The 25,599-nt window shown below is 41.2% G+C and overlaps 1 protein-coding gene across 6 annotated transcripts in view; it reads right to left on the bottom strand.

Moving 5' to 3' along the window:
* kif13ba (kinesin family member 13Ba) overlaps positions 1 to 25,599 on the bottom strand; it is a 61,509-nt gene that overhangs the window by 33,625 nt on the left and 2,285 nt on the right. For 5 of the 6 annotated variants that reach the window (XM_054770534.1, XM_054770535.1, XM_054770536.1 and 2 more), the window contains 5 exons: positions 16,551 to 16,644; positions 6,739 to 6,751; positions 4,406 to 4,466; positions 4,204 to 4,296; positions 888 to 1,068 (listed from right to left, as the gene is read on the bottom strand). In XM_054770534.1, the coding sequence (XP_054626509.1) occupies positions 888 to 1,068; positions 4,204 to 4,296; positions 4,406 to 4,466; positions 6,739 to 6,751; positions 16,551 to 16,644 (442 nt within the window). Of the gene's footprint in view, positions 1 to 887; positions 1,069 to 4,203; positions 4,297 to 4,405; positions 4,467 to 4,860; positions 6,752 to 16,550; positions 16,645 to 25,599 lie in introns of all 6 variants that reach the window. The other variant, XM_054770539.1, reaches the window with a different exon arrangement.

A 25,599-nucleotide genomic window follows, 5' to 3' on the forward strand; every position in this document is an offset into this window, starting at 1 on the left:
TTGTATTTTATTGAGTTGAGATGATTTTTTTTCCCATTTAGATTTTTTTGTGCAGCCTTACTTCTGACCACAGCCAATGGTGCTCCTTGGCTCTCTGACCCCGAGCCACACTTCCAACTTCATCGTTTGCAACGCACATATGGTGGTCAGATGGTCATGCTCTACTTCGGCCTAACAGGCAGGGGTTAAAGAGCTGGCAGTGAGCAAAGGTCAAAGGTTGTGGCGTCTGGGGTGGCAGACTGGAGGCCAGCGGTGCTGATTTAGTGCTGACCTGCTGGACATGAATGGGCCTCAGCAGCTGGCCTTACCCAGAATGCATCACTTTCTCCTGGTTCATAGAGGTTCACTTCGGAGTAGGGTCGGAACGGGACATTGATATGTGGATTTGGGTTTTTGGTTATGGTATAGAGGCATACCGATGTCTCACATGGTACACATTAAGTGAGGGACATGAAGTGCGCCTTGCATCAAGCGTCTACTCGGTAAACAAGCGATAGTGCCAAGGAGAAGCCAGAGTTTGAAAACACCCCTCTGTCATTAAAGTCTCCTCGGCCTTCTCAATAAAATACGTCAACCGACACAGACAAGTGAAGAAGATGAAAGCAGTGCCGTCATCGTTCAAGCTGTGATTATGAATACAGTCGTTTATCGCCAGTAATTAGTTCCAGACCGGACCGTGATAAGTGGATTCAATATTAATAAATACAATTCTTTTGTAGTTTTGTATTAGAAAACACCATTACAAGCATGTATTATTGTGTGTTTCTGAAACAATGCTAATCATATAGTAGAGCACATTATATCAATAAAACAACATGAATGATTATTTCTATTATGTATGGAAACTTATGGGCCAACCTGCAGAAATGGAAACTGGTAGGACCTACCCTTTTGGATCCAGCAAATCCCGGACCTTTTCGTTGTAGATCTCCATGTAGGAGACCTCCACGGTGAACTTCTCCTGCTCCCGCTGTTCCGTCTGGGTTCTGTCAAACAAAGCGCTGCAAAGCCGGGGAATGAGGCCCGGCTGGTCCCCGGAACCCATCATGGTGTAGGACTTTCCGGAACCTACACAGACAGGAAGACGAAGGTGCTAAAGACCTGATCAAAATCTTAAGACCAGTTGAAAAAATGCTAGAATTTTCATTTTGCACATTTGGATTATAATGAGGTTTTAAGTAGAGCTACAGTATCCAAAAGCAAGAAGGGGGAGTGAGACAAGCTCCACCATTCTTGTTCATCACTTCAAAAATGGCTTTGGGCATGCTTGATGCCAGTGTTTCCAGGAGGCTAGTGGGAACATTGCTCCAAGTGGTGAAGATGGCTTCACCAAGGGCATCAACTGTCTGGAACTGATGGCCATTTTTAGAAACTTCCCTTGCCATCCATCCCAAATGTTCTCTATGGGATTTAAATGAGGGGAACATGCAGGATGGTCCAAAAGAGTGATGTTATTCTCCCTGAAGAAGTCCTTGGTCAAGCCAGCATTGTGAACTGCAGCATTGTCCTGTTGAAGAACCCAGTCGTTACCACACAGACTAGGGCCCTCAGTCATGAGGGATGCCCGCCCCAACATCTGCATTCGTTTGACGACCCCGCTCTGCCTGAAGCTCCGGTGTTCCACTGAATGAAGAAGCACCCCAGAGCATGATGGACCCCCCTCACTGTGCCGGGTAGAAAACATCTCAGGTGGGATCTCCTTGTCATGCCAGTAATGTTGGAAGCCATCTGGACCGTAAGGTCACATTTTTTCTCATCAGAGAATCAAACTTTGTTCCACCTTTCAATGTCGCATGTTTGATGCTCCCTGGCAAAGTCTAAACGGGCACTTTTTTGGCGTTGAAGGAGACGAGGTCTTTGAATTCCTTTTTTGTTTTTTAAAACCCTTGTCCCGTAGATGGCGTCTGATGGTTATTGCGCTGCAGTCGGCACCAGTAAGGGCCTTCATGTGGGTCAAAGACCACCCTGTGTCTTGATGGACAGCCAATCGGATCCTCCGGCTCAGCGCAGGTGTGATTTTTTTTGGGTCTACCACTTGACTTTTTTGTTCCACAATGCTCAGGATCTTTCCAAAAAAAAAAAGTATAACGACTGTCTTACTGCGCCCAACCTCAGCAGCAATGGCACGCTGTGAGAGGTCGATATAAAATCCGACCACGTTGAAAAAAAGAAAGTTTCTTAGCTTTACCATCAGGAGGGCATGACAGTGTGAATGCCTAATACTAAATCAACATTTGGAGCACATTTTGGCTTTTAGAGACTGTGGTCTTAAACTTTTGATCAGGTGAAAAACAACCTATTTCAGTTTTTTTTTTTTTTTTTTAAATTACAAGTTCCAAGTGTTTTCTGTCTCACTCCCCCTTCTTGTTTTACATATTGTAGCTCTACTTAAAACCTCATTAAGATCCAAAATTCTATCCATTTTTCAACTCGTCTTAAGATTTTGATCAGGTCTATATATCAAAAACTGCAGACATACGCTGGCATACACTGGATATTTTGTCAAGCAACACGTGTACATATGCTAACTCGTCATGTAGTAACTGCTCAAAAAAAATAAAGGGAACACTTCAATCACAATGTCAATCACACTACGTTGAACTCACACTGTCCATTTAATAATTTTTGATAAATTGATCATTTTTGTGTGATTTTTTTGTCCGCACAAAACAAAGTATTTACTAAGAATATTTCCTTCATTCAGATCTAGGATGTGTTATTTTAGTGTTTCCTTTATTTTTCTGAGCAGTATACTTCATCTCAGATTTGTGATACACTCTAGGTGTAGTAAGTATATTATTAGCATCGACTTCATGCTTGCCGCACGGTGGTCTAGCGGTTAGCATGTTGGCCACAGTCACAACCTGGAGATCGGGAAGACCTGGGTTCGATTAATTTCCGAGTCTTTCTGGGGCATTTCTGAGTTTGCATGTTCTCCCCGTGCATGTGTGGGTTTTCTCCGGGTACTCCGGTTGCCTCCCACATTCCAAAAACATGCATGTTAGGTTAATTGGAGAATCTAAATTGTCCATGTGAGTGTGAATGGTTTTTTGTCTATATGTACCCCGCCTGTCGCCCGAAGTCAGCTGGGATAGGCTCCAGCACTCCCCTGCGACCTTAATGAGGAGAAGCAGCATAGAAGATGGATGGACTTCATGCTTTGCTTCCCCCCTACATTTTTGCAGGAAATATTAAATAATAATTGTAAATGTTCTTTTTGTAATCTGATCACTTTATTCCCATAATATTCTAACGTTTTCTTCAACCTAATTTTCCAAAAATGACAATTTTATTTTGTTTTGTTTTCATAATATTATACGACTTAAAAAAAAAAAAGTTTTTCTTTAATATTTATTAATATAAATATATTTAATTAATATAAATGTTTTTGCATATGTACTGTTGATTTTTTTTCAATTTAAACTTTTTTCCTCATGACTATGACTTTGTTCCCATAATATTTTGACTTTATTCTCATTACATCATAACTTTTTTTGCAACGCAATTTTCCAAAAATTACAACGTTATTTTGTTTTGTTTCTTGAAATATTATGACTTAACAAAGTAATATTATTTAATATTTCAAGTCTGCGGTACTAAAATAACTTTATTTTTCCTCATTATATCCTAACATTATTCTCATTAAATTACAACTCTTAATATTTTCACTTTTCTAGCCGTGGGCTGCAAATGGCCCCCGGGCCGTACTTTGGACACCCCAGTTCTTGACTCAGCAAAAAGTAAAGAGAAGAAGTTGAAGTGTTTATTTTAATAATGCCACAAGGCTTTGTCTCAGTTTTTTTTATTCTTAGTTTTAGCCTTTTAAGAAACAAAAAAAAGAAAAATATTTGAAAAAGTTTGGACACCCCAGGCATAAAGTCATGAAATGATTGGGCAGTTTTCATGACTTACTGTATGTTGCGACACAACTCAAATATTCCAAACCAAACAGCATCTGCTGGGTTGGGTTATTTTAAATTCTGCTGTTTCTACCACCGATTTCACCAAAAGCTTCTAAAATACAGTATACTGTTAAAGAGCGCCACGCTCTGAGTGGAAAACCATAGGAAGCACTGTGGATGCATTTTCTCTTGGATAAAGCGCTACACCCCCAAAATACCATGACCTGTATTTTTTAGGGAAAAAAGGTTGAATAAAGGAGTCAATATGGTAAATACATTAGCACACGATGGGCAGGCTTACCAGTTTGTCCGTAGGCAAAGATACAGGCATTGTAGCCCAGGAAGGCATTATGAAGAAGACTTTCCCCAAGGCACTGAAACACCACCTCCTGACCTGAACACATACGTAGAGAAGTATCACATTTACTGTATACGGTAGTCTAGTCAGCATTTATCTTTATGGACTAAACACTCAAAGCTTTGAGGCATGTTGGCTGACTCACCAGCAAACTTTTCTTTGTCTGACTCGTCCATGGACCAGAAGCAGTAATCGTAGGCAAACACCTTGAGAACACACACGCACAGTTTGTAGATTTATATGATAAAAAACACTTTTTTAAAAGTAATGTAGGCCACCTGTAACATCATCACGCAATATATTTTATTCACTGATTGTTATGACTAAGACGTTATGAAATCGACATGTCAAAAAATTACAATATTGTGTAAAAGTACATTTTCTTCTGTGATATCATTCAAACAAATAAACCTTCATATATTCTAGATCTATTACACAACTGAATTGTTTCAAGCCTTTTATTTTTAAAATCTTGATGTTGGTAGCTCATGAAAACCAAAAATCCATGTTGTCAAAAAAAATTGGAATATTTCATCATAACAATAAAAAAAAAGGGATTTATAATACAGAAATTTCAATCCGCTGAAAATGTTTAATTACTGTATTCAATACTTGATTGCGGCTCCTTTTGCACGAACCACTGCTTTAATTGGGTCTGGCACGGAGGCAATCAGCCTGTGGAACTGTTGAGGCGCTATGGAGGCACAGGATGCTTAGATGGCGGCCTTCAGCTCATCTCTGTTGTTGGGTCTGATGTTCCTCATCTTCCTCTTTACAACACCCCACGGATTCTCTATGGGGTTCAGGTCAGGTGAATTTGCAGGCCAGTCCAGCACAGTAATACCTTTGTCAGTAAACCAGTTACTAGTGATTTGAGACTGTGGGCAGGTGCCAGGTCACTCTTTCTGATGGAAGATGTCAATAGCGGTCTAATCTAATAGCGGCCCTGCTTATCAGTCAGGTCAGAAGCCTTCCCCGTGGTTATGGTTTTGTGATCTGAACCAGGCTGACAAGTTTTTATAGGTTCAGGGAAACTTAACAGGTGTTTTGAGTGGATTAGCTGATTTTTTTTATTCGCAAACTGAGTACTTTGAGACAGACTGGCAGAATATTCTAAAATTATGACACATGGATTTTGGGGTTTTCTTGAGCTGTATGCCATAAAAATCTAAATTAAGACAAAAAAAAAAAAGTACTGAATAGTTCCCTGCATGCACAATGAACCTACAATATATGAAGGTTTGAAAATGTGAATGATATGATGGAAGAAAATGAACTTTTACACAATATTCATCAATTTTTATTTTTTTTTTTACATGTCTTATATGCAACATTTATTTACAAATCGTAGTTTTTTGGGGTTTTTTTCCGCCAGTATTTATTCTTACATTCATCTTTTCATTTCTTTACTTATTTTATTTATTATACTTATTTATTCACTATGATTTCTATTTAGTCTTATATTATTTAATGTTATTATTCAAATATTCATATATTTTTAAACAGCTTTTTTCTCCTTTTTTCTTCATCACTGCACAAGCAATTGTTTTTTTAAACTCTTATTTTGAAATTCTGTCAGATTTTGTTTTTAATCCCATTTGCTAATGTTGTATATGTTTTAAACATATTTTTTCTACTTTTTCTTTCCTTTTTTATATTATTATTTTTTTTTTTACACTTTTGTGCTTATTTTGTCATTTTTAAAAGGCACATTATTTTCCACTGTTTATTCCAAGCTTGTCAGTTTTTTGCTATTTGCTTATTTTTTTTAAATATCTTTTTTCTACTTTTTCCTTTTTAAAAAAAAAATATATATATATTCTGTCTTTTTTACACTTATGTGCTTATTTTGTGATTTTTTTTAAAATCATCATTTATTTTCCATTGTTTTTTCAAGCTATGGTCTCTTTGTTTTTATGTTTATTTTATTTTTATTGTTTTAATTTGTACTTTTCTTTCCTTTAGTTATTCTGTTTTTGTTTTTTTTTTAACTTTAGTCATATTTATTTTGTTTTGAAACATCTTTTATTTTATACTTTTTTCCAAGCTATATTCTGTCTTTCTTTCTCCTATTTGCTTTTTAGTTTAAACATTTTTTTATTTTCTATGTTTTTTCAAGCTATTATCTGTCAGCTGGTTTTTTTTTAGTCCTCTTTGCTTATTTCATATATTTTTTTAAACATTTAATTTTTCTATTTTTTTTCAAGCTATTTTCTGTCAGTCGTTTTACTCCTATGTGCTTATTTAGAATTTTTTAAAACAGCTTTTTTTTAAACTTTCTTATCCTGTGACTATATCCTGTCTTTTTTTTTTAAGTGAAAGTGAGCAAAAGGCATAAAAGGGAGTGCCAGGACGTTTCCGCTGTTGCTGTTTCCAAAGGGAGTCAGAGGGAAAGACAGCAGCGTCTTTGTGGAAGGTGCAGATGAGTCACGAGCACACAATTAGCTCAGCGCTGACAAGAGTCAAAGTCTGCGTTACCTTGGACTGGTTCCTGGTGAGGTCACGTGGGGTCAGGGCGCACGGGAGCATGTGGACAGAGAAGAAGAGGACATTTCACACAGATTAGCGAGGACACGGTGAAGGACAGCACAGTCACATGTCTTTCTAATAAGAGAAGAAAACGCCACCAGAAATAGACAGGAGCTGACAAGAGGCATGGATGCTAGCTTAAGGCACGCCTCTTTTTCCTTTTACCACCACACATTTAATTGACCTTTGCATGTCTGTGTGTGTGTGTGTATGTGCTTGTTTATTCCTGACTGTGTGGCACATGTCACAGCAAAGTGTGCAGCGTGTATCTACAGGGCAGGGTGGCATGGTGGGATGGTGGCAGGATGGGGCGGCGTTTGGTACGAGAGCATCGGGACACTAAGAGGTTAGTGGGTGGAGGTCAAAATAAATAAAGAGTGACATTTAAGATGAGCATTATTCAGAAAAGGAGACATTCAAATGATGTCCTGCTTTGCCAACGGATGATTTGCACATTCTGAACACACGTTTTACCATCAACAATAACATTTGTATTATATCTTGGTTACTTGTCATTGAATGTTTTCCTTTTCCTGATCTTTCATATACAGCACTTTGACAGCAACTTTCATTTACTCAAAGTAAACAGTCCAAACTAGGGGTGTCACGAAACGACTGGGTCCACGAGAGTGAGACCAGATGAGATATTGACACCCATCCATCCATCATCTTCCGCTTATCTGAGGGCGGGTCGCTAGGCCTAAGCAGCCTAAGCAGGGACGCCCAGACTTCCCTCTCCCCAGCTACTTCGTCCAGCTCCTCCCGGTGGGTCATGGGGCGTTCCCAGACCAGCTGAGATAGACAGTCTCTCCAACGTGTCCTGGGTCTTCCCAAGGCCTCCTACTGGTCGGACGTGCCCTGAACACCTCCCCAGGGAGGCATCCTGACCAGATGCCCGAGCCACTTCATCTGGCTCAGACTTGGAGGTGCTGATTCTCATCCCGGCTGCTTCACACTCGGCTGAGAACCAATCCAGTGTGAGTTGAAAGTCACGACCTGATGAAGCCGGCAGGACCACATCGTCTGCAAAAATCAGAGACGCAATCCTGCAGCCACCAAACCGGAACCCCTCAACGCCCTGGCTGCCCCTACAGATTCTGTCCATAAAAGTAATAAACAAAATCGGTGACAAAGGGCAGCCCTGGCGCAGTCCAACCCTCACTGGACCAGCAAAATTTGTCATCGTGACAGGCCTAGCCCATACTACCCAAACCTCATCAAGTTTTAATCTCACGAGATCTGATCACCCTACGAGATACATACCAAGACGTGGCTATGGTGCACCGTTACGCCTCTGCTATGCAGTGTATGTATGCAACTCCTTGTTCTTTGTGTCTGTGTGTGCAAAAACAAAACAAAACAAAGCCTGCAGCCATCAAATGTGCACACATGCAATTTTCTGCCACTAATTAACTAGCCCTGCTGGGTACTTTCCTCTCATTTGCATATATGTTAATTAGCTGGTGAGGCTCTCAAATGAACTATTGTTGTGCATCAAGATCTTACAAACAACATTTAGAAAGGATGTTTTTTGTTTACGTACTGGAGCCACAAGAAGGTTGTTAGTGGGACATGACAGAGAGACGTAGAGCTATGCGGAACCTGAGACATTACTCTAGGGTAGAAATTCCTCGCCAACCACAACTCATAATCAAGTCAAGATTGGGAGTTTGCAGCATCATTCATGACCCCCGTCTGAAAATCATTTCTGCATGGTTCCTCAACCGCAACCTTATTTGATGTTCAGTCAAGCAAGAAGGTTGCCTTCTTGTGCTGCTCAAGTGTTTGCATGTAAATCCCAGTGACGTGCTTTGCTGTGATGGAGGAAATGATGAATGTGTGAAGCGTTTGGAAGTGGAGTGTGAAGTGCCGTATGACGCTAGACTGGCACACTGCATCATTAAGCAAATGAATTCATGCACTAAAACCTGCTCGGTATGATTCCATCCAATAACACTGAGCTTCTTTTCAATGAAACATATTCTGGCCATCATGCTCCCTCTCCGTCTGTACGCTGCTGGCACCAGCAGCCTCACACTGGCAGGCTGGCAAATGTGTGCCAGATGGGTCAAGGGGACCTGCTGGCGCCGACTGAGAATAAAATTAAAACCAGCAAAACCCCGATGGATATGACAAACGTACATAGAAATGTTGCTGATGCTGCAAACGGCGCGTATTATTCATCAACAAAATGTTGCTTCCCGTGTTGCTAGCAATAACAGTTTGGTGCTTACATGTCAACATCAGCCCCTGTAAAACCTGCTTTCACTGGTTTGGCTTGTCTGGCTCCAAAAGCGCTGTTGTCATGGAAACCAGGAGTCTGTCGCATGGTACCGGTCAGTGGATGGGGGCCAACCGACCCACAAACAATATCCAGGCGGCATGCATTTCGGAAATAATGTTAAGTCGTTTCTCGCCACCTCGCGCTTGCGTCTTCACTCTATCGTAGCTTTTCAAACATTAATTAAATTGTAAAAAATCGGCGCTGTTTTGTGGTTGACCAAGGCCTAGTGTTCCATGTGGAAGTGGTACACTTTTGGCTGCTTATTTTGTCCTTCCTCACTCCGTTTCAAACCCATTCATTCGTTTAGGATAAATAAATAGGAGACCTGCACATAAGCGGTGTGCAATGATGTAAACAAAGCTAGCAGTACTGTCGACGTGTACGACAGATGCATGTCAGACTGGTATGAATACATATCAATATATCAAGTGACAAACGTAATAGTGAGGATGGATGATAGACTGATGTCCGTCTTTTTGTTTTAATGCCATGCGCCATCGACCCACGTTACGTTTGAGATACTACAACTACAAGGAACTTTTCCAATGCTAACAGTGAGTTATTATGTCTTATTATTGTCTACTATATTAGGTAATACGAGTATAAAGGTGACTATAGGGGTGCTAGTTAATGTTTACGTGGCTCTAATACTGTTAAAAACATTTTAGAAGGTCATAAACAGGTTTTCTATGCTCCAACTACAAAAATATTCCGTTTATTAACAATGAATCCTACTTTGCGGAAATTCACTTACCGCAGTCAGCCTGGAACCAATTAAGAGCGATAAACGAGGGACGACTGTACATCAACTGTCTCTCTGAAAGACAACCTCCAGTCAGTATTAATCCGTAGTATCCATAGAAACAAACTGACTGTGGGCTCAAATAGGTTGGGGACCACTGATGTAAACAAAAGGGGGCAAAATCAGTTTATTCAGTTTATTTTCAGTTACATGAAGGATGCATGCATGGGGGCGGGGGCGAGGTGGGGTGGACCAAAGCAGTCGCCTATCTGAGCCTGAGGCCCTCCCTACCCCCTTCCTCCTGTGCCAAAGACGAGCTGACAGATGATGCAGCCAGAGGTTAAAAAAAAAAAAAAAAAAAAAAACAGAACACCTCCCACATGCCATTTACTGTATTTCCTTGTGGGAAGTCTGACATGACCGCACAGCGTATTCTTCAAAAACCAGCTAAGCTTCTGCTGAAGTCCACCCTTAACACATCTTACTCTTCCTCTGACGTACTTCATTCACTCAGCAAACACTCGATGCAGGGGAATTCCTGCCCACAGCTTAAATGATGAAGCATCCTCCGAGACGAGGATGCAAGTAGGAGGCAAGCATAGCCCACCGCCAAGGTTGTACAATCCTAATTTGGTTCAGCACGTTCATTCATCCTCTGATCACACCTAGACTGTCCACATTGTCTTCAAATACATTTCAGCTCTCATGCCAGCAGGCTTTGTCAGTTCACAACCTGAACAGTCCTGTTGCGATTCATAAATGGTTTCTCATTGAGGATCATCAATTGTTCGCAAGAAATTTGAGGAAAACAAAAAACCTTTCACACTTTGTATTATGCCTGTGCTACAAATTATCGTCAATAATCGATATTATTGACAACATTTCTTGAGATAATTTTTTTCATTAGTTATATGCCATAAAATTTATGCCACATAGTATGGCACTTAGTATTTATTCCAAGAGTGAATAAGTCAGATGTAAATAAAACGTCTGCTAGAGCAGTGTCACAGTAAATGTGTTCCCTAGGGAACCTTAGTGATGAGTCTAGTGCCTGTCTCACTTTGTATTTAAATTTTAGTCCATTTACTTACTTCATTTAGCCATTTTTATGCTTGAAAATTCTTCATTTAGGTCAAGAATAAGTATAATTAGCTTAAATATGCATTTTAAAAACTTATTATAGGCTGTATTCAACCACGAAACAGCCATCATTTATGAATTAATTTCTGAAAAAACGCAATGTAGCGACGGATGACCACACCAAAAAATCTGTACCATGACACCTTTAATAAAAATGTTCTAATACCTTTCTTGGAAAATTTGGTGGAACGAGATGAAGTAGTTTTATCACAATGGCCTTGGTGCAGGTAATTAGGAAGGCATGGACACTGTCTCAGGTGATCGTGGCAGGCCTTGTTTTATAAAAATCAGTTTTTGTTTTTTTAAGATAGTCTTCACACGCTCAGCGTGGCAGCTTGTGATGTGCGCGGTGATGACAGCTTCTTCACAGCTCTGCGGGCGACAAGACTCGTCCGCGTCATCTTCCCTCCGAAGGTCCATTAATGAGCTAAGCCGTCAGCCCCAACCCCCTCCAACAAATACGGAGTGAGGATGAGGTGTTCGGAAGAGCCGCGAACCCGCCTGCCTTTGGGGCCGCTCCTCTGCTCTCATCACCGTCATTTAGAAAATATCTTAATGCATGACTGCTCCCCTCCTCCCCCCTTTTCTACTGTTCTTGCATTGTTTCCCCCCTCCTTCTCTTGGACTGTACCATCTAAGGCTGCGTGGGGAGGAATGAGGACTGGAGGATGGAGTTATCCAGCAGGGCTTAGGGAGGTGGGAGGCTGGGCCTGAGAGTGGAATGTTAAACTGAAGCAGAGTGGCGTCAATGAGACACAATGCATAATAACGACGGCAGCAGCGGCGTACAGACATGCATGTTATTCTACAGTTACACCCAGCGCATGGTGCGTCTGCACATATCTGTGTATTTATCACACAGAGGAGAAACTCCCCACAATGGAGCTTTCTGTCTTCTGTCTCATTTGCTGTCATTAAAAGAGGCCTGCAGTCATTCCAAGTCAGCGAGACGCACAAGAAGACTACTGTGCCCTGCTCGACCTGATCGTGATGCTAATTTCACCCAGGCGAGCGCCACGGATGACACGGATATTCATTTCATTGTAAGGAAACATGGTCTTTAAACAGCAAAGCTGCTGTGGGGGCCACATTACCACATTACACATTGCCATAGGCTCTCATTTTTACCTCACGAATAGCTAATACAGTCCAACCTACACCCCAGTTTTCATATTATTCGGTTTATTTACCCTAAAATTTTGCCACCGTTTCCGTACAGCATTGCACGTAAAAAAAGTAGTGTTTGTCCTGTCCTGTATTGTTCCTCGAAACTGACTGCCCAAACAAACCCCCCTTTGCAGGACTGTCACCATGATCAATAAATAAATGATCTTCCTGTCTCTTGCAGTCAGTGGATTGGACCAAGACTGTCCTATGACTTCAGCACCTATTTGATGGCAGTTCTCCACAGGGCTCTGCTCTGCTTCCGACTGATGACTGCCAGGTATTCCGGTCTTTCCATTTCATGTTTCGTTTTGCGAAATGAAAACCGGTATAGAAAAACAAAAACCAGTGTATAAACCAGCGAGCGAGGTAAACCGCTGTTCAGTCCACACTGCACAGGTCAGAAAAGTTCCTCAAGACGAAATGTAAAAATAGAAACTAAGATGAAGGTGCCAGGTGAGGAACTGAAGGCTGCTAACTTGGGAGGCTCAAATTCTCTGGAAACCAAAAGGCCTAAAAACGGACCAAATACCAAGAAATACATTCCAATTTCAATTTCAAACACTTGCCTGAGGAGCAATTTGGCAATCATAACTATTAGTATGTTTACTCCAGGGGATGCTAGCATACTGACATGCTACTTTTGCCCGCATCAGGAACCTCACTCCATCCAACAGCGTTTGATGGATCAGCTTCCGTTTTGATTTTGATCAGCAGCACACTTATAGTTGATACAAATCCATCCAAATAAGCGCAGGACTACATTTGAATTGTCTGGAATTGGGTGTGGGAAACATGGACAATGGAAGAATCAATTCACTTTGGGGCAAAGCTGCACTTGTGCTGAGTAGCTGGCTGTCGGCTGGATTACACAAACCAGCCTGAAACGACCCATTTACTCTGCTTATGTTTGAGATAATGGCCGCTCTAAGTCCAAAACAAAACCGAATCTGTGCTAATGTACTAATGGACTGACGGGAGGGCGTTCAGCCAAACAGTCAACAACTCCCACTAACCCAGTTTGGCAGAACCAACTTACTGAGTGGGAGTCGGCGCTCGGCCGCCGCTTTGAGCCTTTTAAAAAGTGACATCGGGACAATCCCGGCAGATACAATTTAGTTGGATAGGCAATCCTGCCTGTAGGCAAACAGAGCTAATCCTGCTCAAGAAAACAATGGGGAAGCTGAGTCCGAGGCTGATGAGAATGAAGACAAACCCGGCAGATTGAGGGAGGAAGTCTTTATTGTGTCACAGCAGATCAGTCCATAGCGTCACAGTGTTTACGCTCAAGTTCATTTAATTTCCTATCAGAAGCCATTTCAGGATACATCACATTAAATCAACTAAATAACCTTTTTATCTTATTTACACCACAGCATGTCATTTTTATCTCTACATGGCATTTACTAGTGCACTCTGCTCTCTGACTTGCTCACAGTGCATCTATTATAGAACACCTCTAGGTTTTGATTTCAGTGTTGGCACTTATTTTAAAGTCTTTCTGTTAAGTTCTTTTGTAAAAAAAAAAAAAAAAAAAAAAAAAAAAAAAAAAGTGGGCTTCTGCAAAAAACGTCAATATTGATTTCTTGATTAGAATTGCTCAGAACTGTTCACAGCCATTTGATTATGCTTTTAAAAAAATCCCACCGTTTTCCATCCATCCATCTTTTTCCACTTATCAGAGGTTGAGTCTTGGGGGCGGCACCGCAGATGAAAACCCTCGGCTTCCCTCTTCCCGGCTGCTTTGTCCAGCTCCTCCCGGCGGATCCTGAGGCATTCCCAGGCCACTTGAGAGACATGGTCTGTTCAATGTGTGCGGGGTATTCCCCACGACCTCCTACTAGTCGGACATGTCCTGAACACCTCCCCAGGGAGGCGTCCAGGAGGCATCCTGACCAGATGCCTGAGCCACCTCGTCTGGCTCCTCTCACTGCGGAGGAGCAGCGGTTCTATTCAGAGTTTCTCCTGGATGACAGCGCTTCTCACCTTATCTCTAAAGGGAGAGCCCAGCCACCCTACAGAGGAAACTACTTTCAGCTGCTTGTACCCGCCATCTTGTCCTTTAGGTCACTACCCAAAGATCATGACCATAGGCAAGGGTAGGAACGTCAATCGACCGGTTATTTGAGAGATTTGCCTTTCGGTTCGGATTGATGCAGAGTCCGCATCGCTGCACCAATCCGCCTGTCGACCTTCCTTCACTCATGAACAAGACCCTGAGGTACTTACACTCCTCCGCTTGTTGGGGGACGAGGACAGCGAGGAGGAAGTGACAGTGCAGCACGAGTCCTTGAGTAGGCGGCCTTTCTGTGTGATGTAGCTCGTTACGTAATCGACGAGCGAGGAGCGATGACTTCCAGTCACTCTATGACTCGGCTATGCACTCTCAAAGATGTACACTGGATGTAAACTTGTGGCTTTATTAGCCTAAAAAGTGTGTGTGAATCCCCTGAAACTGACACTTTTTCCGACCTTCAGAAAAAAGGCATCCTGCTGGTGCAGCTGACACAGCATGCACCTGCAACATCAAGAGCTACATCTCAACTTCTGTCCCACTCCCCCCCGACAAACAAGTTAATGCCAAGTAAAGAAGTGTCTTCCTCTTGCAGACATTATGTAAATACAATCCAGAAAAACAAGAATGTGAGGCATCTGCACACCCGAGGAGAGTGGCCCCCCCATCCTCCTGCTGCCGCTTCCTTTTGTAGAGGCCACGGGGCAGCCGGAGAAACTACGGCCCTGCTCTTGTTCGGTCCTCCATAAAAGTCACCGGGGAAAGGTTTATGGCCGACAGATGCTCGAGTGAATGACAGAGTCATCCATCGACTCCATGCTCTAGGGAAAGGGGCTCCACCGCCAGTGGCAGCGACCCAAAGTTAACCTCCCCCTGTGTTGCCACAGAAACGGAAGAGCTGAGAAAAAAGGGAGGAAGCCGGGCAGCGGGGAGTTACAAGCGGGCAGACTGAAGGAAGAGTCCATCGTTTTTATGTGTGATTGTCTCTCTTCTGGCCCAAGTCGGCCGGAAGGCAGCGTTGTCACTACACAAGTCTGCACCAACCGTCACAAGATCTTCCAACAGATGACTTGCTCCAATTGGACACTCTAGTCAGGCGTGACCTCCACATGTCATTCCAAAACAAAGCTGTTGAATGCAGCCATCTCATCAGGGAGTTTGTAGGCCAGACTGGGGAGTTTTGCTGTGGTAAAAATATCTGTCTACATGAAAATGCATTTTGCTGTCAGGCTGTCAAAGTGTATGCCAGCGCAACAGGTGGCATACATACCAGAACACTGACGCACTGGAAAAGGCGCAAGAACAACAACAGGGATGAGGGGAATCAGAAATATGGAATGATAGAGAAGCAGAACAAAAACATGACTTGAAAAAACCCAAACAACAAACCACTGTGATGTCATGCAAAGGAAAGAGAGATTAAGATTCTGACAGACAAAACAAAACTGTTTTTAAAACTTAAAACTAGGATTGATCATAAGAAGGTGTCTGCTACATGTAATTTATCATGGCGTACCGCCATTCCAAAATAAAAGCCTATTCCGCATAGAAAGGCCACTATTAAACACCTCCAAAAAGCTCCAACAAGGTTTATGGTTTTCTATCCATGCTGTGAGCTTACAGTAACACAACCTTCATGATAACATGGAATACTTTTGGGAACTTCCTTCCTGGGTGTAACATAGAAAGGAACAAAAACACAGCAGCAGTGGCGGCAGTTCCAATATGTAGCGTTACCTTTGGCTAGTTGCCTGAGGCATTTTGAGCGAGCGTATGGTGAAGTTAGTCGCTAGCCGGCTAGTAGCTAGCTGCTGTGGTGTGGTGTGGCGAGGTGTCACGACACTAGTCACGTAGTTCTTGGGTGTAACAATGTTAATAATAATAATAACAACAATGTGGATAATATGCAGCTCACATGATGGAAACGGAGCCTTGTTCGTGCTTTTTGGAGGCTTTTCGGCGAAATAGGTGCGTTCCATTGCGTGCATTCTTAGTTGCCTCTTTTTTTCTGTTTTTATATCTTTAGAAGGCACAGAAAAGAGAAGGACGTGTGTTCATGTCTCACATAAGAATTGTGAATGATGGGCAAAATTCAGGAGAAGGAAACCAGGATGTCCTGAAGCCGGTCCAAAACAAAGTGCCATCCCAATCAGGCACAAACCCAACCAACAAACAGCATCTGCTATGAAAACAAACCAAGCGGGAAACGAGCCCACTTCTGCGAGTTCCATTAGCAGATTTTGTGAGTTTCCTGCCAAGCGCTGCACGATGACAACAAGGCCACATTCCATACACGGTCCACCTTATTGGTCAGCCGCAACACAATAACATTTCCAAAAGCATTGTGTTGTGTACAGCGGGAATGAACAGTAAAGTTGTGCACTCTGGCACGGAATGGAAGCATGTTTGTGACGTACCTGGAGTCGCCCTTGCCCAGGTTGGCCCCCGCTGGATGGAGGACGGTCTGGTTCTTCACCATCTCCACCACACACTTGGTGTTTAATTCTTTTTCTGTGGAGCAGAAAGGAGAGCAGTAGGATTATGGCAAATGATATCCTTGATAAACTATTCACACAGACTGCAGCCAATACACTGCAGAATATAATAACCAGTATTTCCCGCCACAAACAGATCTGGACCACCACAAAGAGATCTGGCGCTCGCTGTTCACCCTTGCTTATAAACACATTATAATGGGACCGTGACTGTAGCTTGTTGTTCCAATTACTTCTTAACACACCTCATGTGCACCTGGGTCTGCCAGAGAATAAGAAGAGGTAGCAGGAGGGATCAGTGTTGCCAACTTAGCCACTTTGTCGTTACATTAGCGAGTATTCAGACCCCTCTAGATTCTGTGTTTCATAAAAGCAACTAGTGACAAATCTAGAAATTTCCTGCTCTTTTCCTGACACTTTTAGAGGCTCTAACACGCGAGTGTCAAACTCAAGGCCCCGGGGCCAGATCGGTGCGCCTTATTTTAGTTGTCCCGCAAAAGCTTGGAAATAATGCACATCAAAAAAGACACCTATTTTATTCTATTATTTAAATAGTATTTAAAAAGTTTTTTATTTGTTCAACTCCTTTAATATAATTATACATCTTATTTTATTTTTAATATTATTGTAAAAAATATTTTTATATATTAGACATCAAACATTAAGTAAAAAATTAATAAAAAACGTAAAATATAGCAAAGCCCACAAAAGTGAAACAATGAAACAATCAAAAATACACTTATTTTATTTTATTATTTTAACATTATTTTAAAACAAATTTGTATATACATATATATACATATATATACATATATATATATATATATATACATATATATATATATATACATATACATATACATATATACACACATATATATATATATATATATATATATACACATATACATATACATATACACATATACATATATATACATATATATACATATACATATATATATATATACACACATATATACACACACACTCACATGTATATATACATACACATACACGTTATTATTCATTTAATTTTTTAAACTCCTTTTTACATTTTATTGTATTGTATTTTTTTCTTACTTATGTATATTATATTAAGTAAAAAATAATAAAAAATAAAATCTAAGACACTTAAGACTAAATGTATTGTAAAAGTTATTTTTGTATTTATTAATGAATAACTACTATATTACTATAATAATTATCGTTTTATGTTATAAAATTATTATTATAAATACAATTATTAGAATTACACAATAGTTGTATACTCAACTTTGAGCATGGCCATGGCCGATTATGCAAATTACATTATTACATCACTCTATGAGGAATACATAAACCTTACTGATGTCAAGTGCAATGCAGTTGTTACCCAATGCAAACTACAAAAATAAAATGGATTCTGAATTTGACATTCAATATTTTACATAAAAATATAATACATAAACTGGGATGACTTAATGATCCCAGTAGCACCTGTGGAAGGTCACGTGGAAAAGGGAGACTGGGAAAGTCCGAGTGGTGACACTGACCTTTTACCTGGAAGTGGGTTTGTTTTTACAAAGTTCATCAATACAACAGGACATGTGACCCTGAACGCTTTATTTAATAATGCAACGCGTCCTTCCAAACTTAGCACTCAGCAAGGGGTGGCCCATAACTGTGGTAGTACGCTGTACTACAAAAATATATAGCATAGTAGGGATTATGCATTATATGTAGCAGATCATGTGACACACATCATGTGTTAACTTGCTTTGCAGGTCAGTTGATAAGGACGGGGGGGGGGGGGGGGCAGTACTTTCCCCTCCCGTATTGCCCCTGGTAGGGCTATCCTCTGAGGTCAGAGGTCAGCACACCTTCCTCTGGAATTCGCCAAGAGGAGCTGGAGGTCGTATTTCAACAAGTGAATCGCAAAGGTGCGGTTCGATGTTTGTTTAAAGTCTACAGGTTTTACTTTTTAATAATAATTCTAGACACTCCTCAAGTTTTAATTCCCCCAATGCAAAGCATGCAAGACATGCGTGAACAAGTGCAGATGCAAACAAGACAGGAAAGACAACTTTAACTTTCTGCACTGTGCTACAAAACAGCAGCATGTTTAGGTTTAGGTTTAGTTTTATTTGAACATGAAGGTTACAATGGAATACATCTCATGAATCATTCTTTCACAGTTTCACATGTCCAAATGGAGTATGTGCAAGGTCCTTCACCCACAAAATATGATGAACGCTAACATTTTCAGGCCAATATGTTCATATTATGAGCACAGCCAATGTGAGTAGGTATAATAAACATCTAGTAGCATGCAGTGGGGAAGGGGCTGCAACTTCAGTGTCGCCTGCAGGCACTGTGGGCCACATGTGTGTGCTAATTACCAACATTACCTTGACATGTGGATTACAGTCTTAACAGCATTTGACACAAAGATTGTTGTGCATGGGTTTTTTTGGGTGTAATTTCTTAGTGTAGAAGGAATTAGCATTTATGGTATATATTCTACCATGGCTGGGAAAAATCAACTTTGATACATAATCAGTGTCAAAGTTCAACACCAACGCCGCCCCTGCCCCCACATTTTGTACATTTTGCCAGAGCACAACTCATTTAAGGATGTCTTTCCTATACAGTCGTCCCTCGACACTTCACACTTTAAATTTTGCAGCCTCATTCGATCGCGGCTTTTAAAAATATATGAATAAATCGGGCTGTTCCACAGTTGAATACAGCGTAGTATTAGTAAAAAAAACATGCATATTTAAGCAAATTGTAGCATTTTTTTGCTACAATGATGTTTTTTCTACAGTATGTGGAATTGAATTATGGAAATTAAAAAAGGTAACCATTACCATAAATTAAGCATAGAAACAGCAACACACACAAGCAAGTCTTATTTTCTCATACTACAGTATGTCTACTACATTGGGTGATACGAGTGTAAAGGTGACTATAGGGTTGTTATTTCATGTCTAGAGGGCTCTAATAATGTTAAAAACTGGATCTAGAATGTCATCAACATCAACATTTTCTATGCTCCAATTACAAAAATCTTCCATTGCCGAATAAGGAATCCTACTTTGCGGAAATTCCCTTAACCAATTAACAGCGATAAACAAAGGATTACTATATTTTCCACCCGTGCTGCTCATGTCTCTGGCCAAAGTCACAAGTAAATGAGCAAGCAACGGCGTGTTTCGGTTTTGGTTACGATGACAGCCTCTTATGTCGATGTGAGTCAGCCAGTCCAAGGGGCGGCTTCCACTGTAATTACATGACGAGATGTATTTGAACGAGCGTGCCGCAGGTTTTGTTTTTATGCATTATTTTGGAGTCTTGCTGTTGATCTATTTTACAAAAGGTGACTGTTATCACTCGGGGTGTAAAGGTACGCCATAATCACCGTTCAGTGCGTATGCAAACGCAAAACAAAAAAAATGTTTTATTAAGTGACTACACCGCAGGTTTTGAATTTGTGGATTATTTTGGAGACTTTTTATTTCACAAAGAGGAATCATACAAAACTGGCATGGAGCGATTGCGTTGGTTCCTGCATTAAAACTACAACCAAAACAAACCCCATTTCCAGGCCATAGCAGTAGAAAGTAGTAAATGTACAGCGGTGTGAAAAAGTGATTGCCCCTGAAACACTTAGCAGCAACAACTGCAATCAACTTGCAATGAGTCTCTTCCAGCGCTGTGGAGGAAGTTTGCACAATTGTTGTCATTCAGCCACATTGGAGGCTTTTCCTTTTTAAGGTCATACCACAGCATCTCAAAAGAATTCAGGTCAGGACTTGGACTAGACCACTCCAAAGTCTTCAGCCATTCAGAGGTGGACTTGCTGGTGTGTTTTGGATCATTGTCCTGCTGCAGAACCCAAGTTGCTTTCAGCTTGAGGTCACCAACATTCTCCTTCAGCACAATTCATGCTTCCATTTATCACAGCAAGTCTTCCAGGTCCTGAAGACCATCACACTACCACCACCACATTTTTCCCACACAGGGCCATGTAGGTTTGGACTTTTTTCTCCCTTAAAAATAAAAGGTTTCATATAAAAACTGCATATTCTGTTCATTTGTGTTGTCATTGACTAATATTTACATTTGTTTGATGATCTGAAACATTTAAGTGTGAAATCAGGAAGGAGGCAAACACTTTTTCTCACCACTGTATGGATCATCATTGTCTCCGTTGCCGCACAACCATTTTCCACTTTCCATTATCCACTGAACAACTCCTCTCCGACTACCGGAGCGCTGGTAGGAAAGCCCAATTGGTCGGGGGATGTGTTGCCGTTGTTGCTACGCTGGGGCCGCTCGGCTCGGTTCTTAGAAGGCCACGGCCATGGGAACGCAGAGGCTTACGCAACGTTAGCAAACATTCATTCAGACTCACTCCCTTCCTGCCTTTGTCCTGCTTGCCTGCGGCACCACCTCTCCTCCACCTGAACTCCATAGAAGCCAAAGTGATTTTTATCAGAACCGCGGGTCCAAGCGGTCCATTGACAGCAAGGACACTGAGAATCATGTCTTTACATTTTAACTGTGCATTTTTCAACATGTGAACCTAACCGACCAGACTCCATAAAGGATTAGCTTCTTAGCATGTGCAGCTTTTTAAGAATGCGCCACTGTTTTAACACTAAAACGCGTTCAGTCAGAAAACGTGGAAACGTGGCACTGCTTCCTTCCATTTCCACTGTCAACATGCTTTCAGCTGCTCAGTCTCCTGCCAGATGTATTCCTTCTTGGACGACACCAGTGGAGAGCCAGACCTGTAAGGACCACTAATAACTTCTCCGCCGACATTTAGGAGAAAACATTCTCAATGAGCTGTTTGTGACTTTAAGGACGATGCCTTTTTCCAGCCTTCAAATCAAACATTTCTTTTCAATTTCAAATTCTGCCATTACCAAAAGACACGTCAGGAATGTGGGCTACGGTTGTTATCTGGATTTTTCATGGCGATACTGAAAATGGTTCTAAATCATGAATATTATCCTTTATTCTGAAGCCTTCTTCACACTGGAAGACAAAGAGGCTCCAGGTGGTGTCACGTTCATTTCACGGACCGTAACTCTGCACTTGTCCAACATAACTGATGCCATACATCACATACAACAACGTAACATGAAAGAGTGGGACACAAGCGTTATAGCAACACTAGCATAGCGTGTGCTACAGTGCAAACATGACACACATTTTACCAGCAACATCATGCTAGCTTAGCTTATTCGCTGAAGAAAAACTCAAAAATCAAATTTACGCCTCCCAGGTCTGAAGATGACGGTCAGATAGCTGGCAGCGCTCTAGACTGCATTTCAAGATGTGTAGTGAAGCCTGGTTAAAAAAAGCTGTCCTCAGTCAATTGGCAAACGTAGCAGGATTAGATTTATTTGGTATTCTTGGGTATTCATTATAATATGTCAGGATTACAGCATAGTTGTCCCTCGTTTTTCGTGGTTAATTGGTTCCAGACCTGACCGCAATACGTGAATTTCCACGAAGTAGGATTCAATATTAATAAATGGAATATTTTGTAGTTCGAGCATAGAAAACCTGTTTATGACCTTCTAATATGTTTTTTTTTTTTTTTTTTACCATTATTAGAGCCCTGTAGACATGAAATAAATTGTCTATAGTTGTCTTTACACTTCTGTTACCCAATATAGTAGACATAAGAGAAAATAAGCCATCTTAGACATAAATAGGATAAGATTGACTCACATAGGCCTGTCATGACACCAAATTTTGCATGGCAATAATTGTGCTACAAATTTTTGTCGATAATCGATAATATCGTCAACATTTTTTGAGAACATGTTTTCATTATTGTCATGAAAGGTGTAATTCACATTTGAACCACTAGATGGCACTCAAAGAAGTTGTCTGGATGAACTGGATGTTCTCCCAGGCAATTCGTACTGTCTGTCAAACATTTCTAAAATTTCCTGAAATGTTGGCTTTCCAACCGTATTGAAAGGTTGCATTTCTTTTGCAATGTAGTGAGCAACACTGTCTGTGAGTGCGCACCGTTTTGCGCCGTTTAGTTTAATATTTACTTCACCGATCAAACGCCTCAGTAAACGTTGACTGTCAGGACGAAGGCTCAACTGCACAGCCACACTGGAGCTGTGGCATTCAGCTTAGAAACTATCGCTTTTGTGCCTTCATTCATAGTAGCGTTTGTTTGCTAACTTGCTAAATGCTATCACTCTGTATCCACTCACTAGTAGCCCTGCTTCCACGTACTGGGACCAAGAGGATGAATGGCTGACAGGAGGGTTCACTCTTTCCATTCATTCCACTGTAGAAGCAATGCGCACAGACACATGCAGAGTGAATCCTCGTCATCCAGCCTGTGCGGTACAGCGAGACGAGGGCGAGGAAAAGGAACACGTATATTTGCACGTCAATTTATTAAGGCTGTCAAAATTATTGACCTCATTTTTTTTTTTAATCATTTGGTTCATTGATTTATAGATTATTGTGACAGGCCCACGCTCACACGTCAGCTTTGACAGCCTACTTCCTGGTGGCTATTGTCTCAGCAATGTAACGTTACGGACACCTAGACACCAGTGTACAACACTACGCTACTGCCGCTGTTTGTGGTTAAAAAGAAACTCATGATGCACTTCAGTGGCTTTATTAACAAGCAGAGAGCACATGTAGTGAACATTCACACAGGAGCTGTTGTCGGCCACTCTTTACAATGCTAACCTGCTGCTAGCACTCAGGTAACAGTTAACTCTAGCCGGCTGATGTCACGCACGTCACTTCCCAGGCCCCGCTCCTTAAAAGACGCACAAAACAAGTCACAGAAACAGTATTACACGTCATATCATGTCTTTTGAATGCCTTATATTGGCATTTTCCTTCATTTAGCCATTTTTATACTTGAAAATGCAAAATTTTGGCCATAAATACTTACAATTTACTTAAGTATGCACTTTTTTTTTTTTTTTTTTTTTACTAATAATAGACCATATTCAACCACAAAAAGGAAATCATGTAGTAATTAATTTTGTAAAACCTGTGATAAAGTCAGGGTCCAATGTTCAAAGCGCAATGTAGTGAGGGGCGACTTTATATCAAAATTGCGGCGAGTCAAATGGGATCAAATGAGTCCCGAGGGTAAAGTGTGGGCATATGCAAATCTCATATTTGATACACCCTAAAATAGAATAGAGCTTATTGAAATAAAAAGTCAAAAAGTAATCAATCAATAAATACTAAATAAATAAACATAATTTTAAACAACCCTAAGTAATCAATAAATACAAAATAAACAAACATAATAATAATAAAAAAAAACCTAGCCAATCTTCTGGCCAATGTTGTGTAATCAGGAGGAGCTTACATTCTTCTCAATGTCCAACGCTGTTCCACTACTATTACTAAATTGTCATTAGTAGTGCATTGTTCTTGATTTTATGGAAGACGTGAATATATTGTTTTGATAACAGTCTGTGTTGACTTCCTGTATTTTCTTAAGTTTCTTACATAGATTAATATAATAACATGCAGTATCTTAAGCTAAACGCTATGATTCCCACCTCTGGTTTCCAGCGCCACCTGTTACTTTGGCTTGCATGACAGCCTGCAAAATCATTTGGATGTGCACAGAGATATTTACTCAGGGAATTCTTTTTTTGTTGAAGCCAAAGACACGGGGAAAGCACGCACGCACGCACTAGGGCTTGTAAATTGTAGCCAACAGCTGCTGGGGGACCACAGATGAGACTTTTAATGACTGGGACGGCCCCTCTTTTGTCTCCATTAAATCACATCAGCCCAATGCGCTGCAGCGACTGGCCAGCTGCCAGAGCGGTCGTCACGTGAAGTCCGGGAGGCGGCGATGTCGTCGTCAGCCGGAGTCGTGAGTCAATGCGTCTAGACGTTCCAGCAGTGGATCTCTCACAGTCACACTGGCCTTAAATCAGGCTGGATGGCAGGCGGCCATGAGGGAAGCGAGATGACAGCCCCGTGCACAATGTATGTCATCGACTGCTTCTGTCTTACCGACGCTTCATTGGCAGGAAATCAAGCAATGACGTGTCCTGGGCTATCATTCATTCATTCATACACAACATCATGCCTTCAGTCACTGCTATTGTTGTACTACTGTTTATTTTGAATCCAAATGTCCCTGGCGGCATAACATTTGGATGACAAGTCTCTTGAAAAATACACTTCAGGTGCCACATACTTTCATTCTTTCTCAAAAATGAAACTAGTGACAAGTCTAGAAATGTCTTTTGGTCTTATTGGACACTCTTGGACACTATAAGACAGGGATGTCCAAATTGCAGGCCATAACTGTCGTTACTTTTTGTCATTTATTTACAATAAATGACAAAAAGTCATAATTTTATGATACTATGAGGAAAAATAAAATCATTTTAGTAGCATAAAGTTCAAATATTAAAGAAAAAAAGTTTTATTGAATGGTTCCATTTCTCTTGCAATGTAGAGACCAACACGGCCTGCGAGTGCGCACCATTTTGGGCTATATTTTGTTTATATTTACATTGCCAACCAAACGCCTCAGTTAGCGCTGGCTGTCGGGACACACGCTGTTTCCTACACTCGGGCTGTCGGTTGTGGCATTCGCGTCAGAACCCATCGCTTCTGTGCCTTCATTCATGTTAGCGTATGCTGGCTCACCAGGCTAACTGCTAGCACTCTGTATCCACACACTGGTAGCCCCGCCTCCACCAAGAGTCTGAATGAGAAGAGGGTTCACTATCTCCACTCATTCCACTATAGAACCAATACGCACAGACAGTTGCCGAGTGAACCCTCGTCCTCCAGCCTGTGTGGTTTAGTGAGACACGCATGAAACACGCATGCATGCACGTCAGGCAAAAGTTATAACTTTTGGGAAATTACAGTAGGTTGTGTAAAAATTTATGTTACGAGAATAAAGTCAAAATATTATGAGAATAAAGTCATAGCTACGAGA

This window comes from Dunckerocampus dactyliophorus, chromosome 3, assembly GCF_027744805.1.
Source record: "Dunckerocampus dactyliophorus isolate RoL2022-P2 chromosome 3, RoL_Ddac_1.1, whole genome shotgun sequence".
In the NCBI taxonomy this organism is placed as follows: Eukaryota; Metazoa; Chordata; class Actinopteri; order Syngnathiformes; family Syngnathidae; genus Dunckerocampus; species Dunckerocampus dactyliophorus.